This window comes from Chinchilla lanigera, unplaced genomic scaffold (assembly GCF_000276665.1).
Source record: "Chinchilla lanigera isolate Chin_1 unplaced genomic scaffold, ChiLan1.0 scaffold00024, whole genome shotgun sequence".
In the NCBI taxonomy this organism is placed as follows: Eukaryota; Metazoa; Chordata; class Mammalia; order Rodentia; family Chinchillidae; genus Chinchilla; species Chinchilla lanigera.
Genome location: NW_004955425.1, coordinates 27577482 through 27582367, shown reverse-complemented (window position 1 = coordinate 27582367; position 4886 = coordinate 27577482). Strand labels below are relative to the sequence as shown.

At 37.6% G+C, this 4886-nt stretch overlaps 1 protein-coding gene across 1 annotated transcript in view; it reads left to right on the top strand.

The window, feature by feature from the left end:
- Fcho2 (FCH domain only 2) overlaps positions 1-4886 on the top strand; it is a gene marked incomplete at its 5' end in the record, with an annotated part of 126339 nt that overhangs the window by 50616 nt on the left and 70837 nt on the right. The window contains one exon of the mRNA XM_005386078.2: positions 2750-2854. Coding sequence (XP_005386135.2) covers positions 2750-2854 — 105 coding nt within the window. The remainder of the gene's footprint in view (positions 1-2749; positions 2855-4886) is intronic.

The window sequence follows — 4886 nt, the reverse complement described above, 5'->3', positions numbered from 1 at the left end:
TGCTCCTCTGCTGACTCTGGACCTTTCTGGTTCTCAATGGCAGGAGCAAGAGTGGCCCGTTGTATGGCATGTATTCCCAGGGGTTTCTCCATGTTTGAATGATTCCCACACGTCCGTGGGTGGGCATCTGCAGCCAGTGCATGGTGGGCCAATTGTGTCATTGTTTCTCTGTGTCATGGTAGTTCTCAATTGAGCAGCAGCGGTTCACGTGAGGGCTGGCGCGCAACAGTGCTTGCTGGCGTGTGGCGCCCCCTGTGCCGGGGGCCTCCTTCCTGGCGCCTACGAGGCAGGGAGTGAGCCGGTTGGAAGACTGGCGCTCCCTGCCTGTGACTCCCTGTGTGCCTGGGCCCCTCCTTCTGGGCGCCTATGAGGCAGGAAGCGAGCCAGCCGGAAGACGGGCGCTCCCCGCCTGTGGCTTCCCCTGCGCCAGAGGCCCTCCTTCCGGGTGCCTACGAGGCAGGAAGCGAGCTGGCCAGAAGTATAATGGTTTCTGAAATAAATTCGAGGGACATGATTATCTGTGTCTGGGGAAGGTGCTTGTTAGTAAACTCTAACTACTTCATTTAATTGTGTTTGAACAGTGCTAGGGTGTTAGAGAAAGTATAGTAGCGGTAGTATAAAACACTGTCAAGTGGCAATGAGAAAATAATAATAATAATGATAATGATAATGACAGTAATTAGAAAGAAACCTACAGAAGCAAAGGAGAAAGTTGTCACAGGTTTTAGTTGCTTCTCTAGGGATGGACGACTCAGTGGGAGTCAGTGACTCCTGTGTCTTCACATAATAACAGCATTTAATGATGTATATTCTTGATATTCCTTGTTAAAAACTGCAAAAATAGATGATACTGTGGTTTGTAAATTTAACTAGAGGCCAGATGGTGTTCTAAGGATTTTATCTAAGGATTTAATCAGTACTGCAGCTTTAAAAAATAGTGTTCCCAATTTTTAAAAAAATCCATATTAGTACATGTTTTCAGTATGTGATTATATTCGTTTTGGGGAGTTGGTACATGTATGTAACAATCTTAATTCTTTTTAATTCCCCTTCCTCTCCCTTCCTAATTTTAAGAATGAGAGGACAATGTAAAGCTCAAATGTATGGTCAAATAGGTAGCAAATGATGGAAGTAGAATTTGAATTGAGTTTCTCCTGGGTCCAAGACTAGTTTTATTTACACTACATGGTTAAATGGCATTCTGTATTATTATTTATTTATTTATTTATTTATTGTTTCATTTTTTAAGACAAGGTTTCACTGTGCAGTTCAGGCTGGCCTTCCATTCACTTTGTAGTGCAGGCTGGCTTTGAACTCACAGCGGTCCTCCTGCCTCAGCCTCCCTACTGCTGGGATTACAGGTATGCGCTACCATGCCTGCCTGGCCTTCTGTATTCCTTAAGAAGATAGGAAAATATATACTTATAAAATAAAATATATACTTAAATATGTTAGAGAAGATACAAAGTTGCCTATTTAGACAGTAGGACTATAAATATACTTGCCAGTCTGAAGCCTCAGGATAAACCCAATGTACTGTTTCCAATTCCTGTTCTAAGACTCCTGATAATAGGCAGAGAGAATTGTATATTAGTACTGATCAACTACACACTAATTTCTTAGTTTGTAGCTTTATTTGGCTTAGTAATACTTTTTTTTTCTCTTTAGCAATATTTTTAATCACCCAGTCATGTTACCCCTTGTGTCTTCCACATCACACTTTAAAACCTTTTTTATTCTCATTAAGGTCCCAAGCCTACTCTCCTATTTCTCTCTCTTAGCAGATGGGCTGTTACCTCATCAAGAAAATGGAAATCTTCATGTTGAGAAATTCTTCAGCTGGTCTGTCTTTGATCTTGTGGAATAAACTCTTATTTATTCCAATTCTTCACCTCCCCCAATCTTGCCATGTCTAAACTGAAGCAGAACATGAGTCTGTCCCATCCTACAAGTTACACATCCTTTTTTTCTCTTTGTGTATTCATCTTCCAAGAATTTATCTTGACTTCTTTTGTTGCTTTCTACTGATTTCTTGCTGTTTATGTATAGGTTGTTGTTCTTTTATGAAATCCTTGGTAGAAAATCCTTTCTGTAATTTTCCTTCATGTTTCTTATATCTCTATATTTAATATAATATTAAGTTTTTATTGAGTAAGCCACTTTGATAAACTACAGCTGTAATATTGCAGTGAGAATTTTAAAAATTGTTTTGCCTAAAAAATAGGCAAAGATTAATTAAAAATATTGTATAGGCTTGGTGGAACATAATGGAAACTGAAAAACACCAAACACTAACTTTTGAGCTAGTTATGTGGACTTCATTCAGACATTAAGTGGAACGTGTGTAAGTTTGAAGTAGGAGAAGAAGGAAGATTCATCAGGAGAGGGTGTTAAACATGTTCTCATGGCCTCGTCACGTTTTTGTAAGTTGAATTTCTTTTCAGTGTGTTAACATGTTCTTAGTAGCCCTGTGCCGTTATGTGGTTATGTAATCTTACTGTGGGTAATAAAACAGAGAGTATTCTAATTTCTAAGAGTATATTTCATCAGACAAAAAGAAGAGTCACTATTTAATTTCTGAGTTACTATCTGTTCATAACAAAAACAGATGACCAAGGCAGGCTTGACCACAGGTGTTAAAGTTAGTTGTGTGTCATATTGAACTCTTAAAATATGTTTTGTTATTTCATATTAATTTATATAGGGAAAAAAAGAATATGCAGTTAAAAATATTTTTGTTCTGTTACAGGCTGCTGTTAAATCTAAGAAAGCTACAGATACCTATAAACTGTATGTGGAAAAATATGCATTAGCAAAAGCTGATTTTGAACAGAAAATGACAGAAACAGCTCAGGTTGGTATTTTCTTTAGATTGAAAACAGAATACTTATATTTGTACATGCTAATTAAATAGAATTTTTCTCTCATATAACTTTTTAGTATTAGAAATTTTAAGACACAATTTTGACATTTTACTAATGCTACTTAAAAATTTACATCTTGTTTGTGAGCTTGAAAACCAAGATCTAATAATGATAATGTCATAAGGAATTATTCAGATAGATCAAAAGAGAATGTTGAAAGGTAGATGAGGAAAATGAAGGCCTTGGTAGATGATAAATACAATGTTGTTAGACTTGGGTGTTGATTTTAACCTGTATTTTTGCTTGAGAAGAAAACTGGAAATTACTCAATGTTGAGTCTATACCAGTAAGTAAAATAATGTAAAAGCCTTCTCATAGAATTTTAGATTGTATTAGGGGAAGACAGACAATAAAAAATGTTTTTCATAAGCTTGGGATAAATTATATCTAATTTGGGGTTGTCAGAGCTCTAGTTTAAGACTTAGTTTGAAGTGGGTGCTTTCATGAATGCTACTTAACATTTCTACCTCCATCCTTCTTACCTTCTTTTTGTTTAATTTTCTTCCTTAGCACCTGTCATTATCTAAGATACCAGTAATTTCATTTTTTGTATTAGTTAGGGCAGATTGAGTATGCTAAGTTGACAAGCACCCAAAAATCTCAGTAGCTTACTAGCAAAGGTTTGTTTCTCAATGCTGTGTGTTCATCTCAGTGGGCTGCAGCTGTAGTACTGAGCTTAGTAGTTGGAATCTTCTTGTCTGAGGGACTAGAAACAGAGAAGCTCACTGGCTCCTCTCCACACGTTATTTATTGCCTCTCTCCACCACAATGTATGTTCTGTGAGAGCAGGAATTGATTGGTTTACTGCCATAGCCTCAGTTTTAAAGATAGTTTTCAGCTCTGCTGGGCATTCAGTAAGTATGAAAGAAGAACTTTATAAATGTGGCATTTTGAATTTAGTTCTTCTGTCTTTTCTCACTTGAAGAAGTGAATGACTCACATCTCAGAAACCAGCATGCTTGCATGCTTCTATGTATGCATGCAGATATCCATCTGTACCTACATATTGTAGGCACTGTGCTAGATACATAGAGCGTATATGTTAATCAACACAAATAACTTCTTGCTCTAGATAGAATTTAAAGTACAGAGAACTGACATACACATTAAATACTTGCTTAAACATAAAGTTAGAATTTAATAAAAATATTCTAAAGGAAAAGACTATGCTTTCATAAGGTAGAATATGGGTGACCTAACTTGTTCGGGAGTCAAGAAAGACTTTTTTGGAAGAGGTGACCTTTAAAACTGAAATTTGAATACTGAGTAGGAGACTAAGGACAAGAATGTTGAAGCTTTGGGACCATGGATATGAAGGCCCCAGTGGGTAAGGAGACACTGCATTGCAGCAAGTGAAAAATACATACTAAAACAGAATTGTGGTGAGATGGTGGGGAGAAATGAGAAATGGAGATGGTTGAAGAGAAAAGCAAGGAATAGGTTTCTGTAAGGATTTAGGTTTTCTTTTTGTTTTTCTACCTCCCTGTCCCTTTTTACTTTTTATTTTGAGTCAGGGTCTCATTAAATTGCCTACTCTTGCCTCTTAACTTGTGATCCTTCTGCCTCAGCCTCAAGTAGCTAGAAGAGTACAGGCATGTGCCACTATGCCTAGCTTCTATAAATGTGCTTAATTGTTTATGTGTTGTTGGAGTTAAAGCCAACAGAGCTACATTTGTAGCCCCATTTTATTTATTTACTTTTGGTTCTCTCTCCCTCTCCTGCCACTTCTCCTCCGTCACCCTCCCCCTTCTCTCTTTCTCCCTCCTTTCTCTTTCTCCCTTTCTTTCTGTCTCTCCCTCCCTCCTTCCATCCCTCTCTCTCTCCCTCCCTCTCTCCCCATCTCGTTCTCTCTCCTTCTCTGTCTCTTGTTCTCTCTCTTTCTCCCTTTCTTTCTTTGTCTTTTTTCTTCTTTCTTTCCTTTCTTTTTTCTTTCTTTCTTTCTTTCTTTCTTTCTTTCTTTCT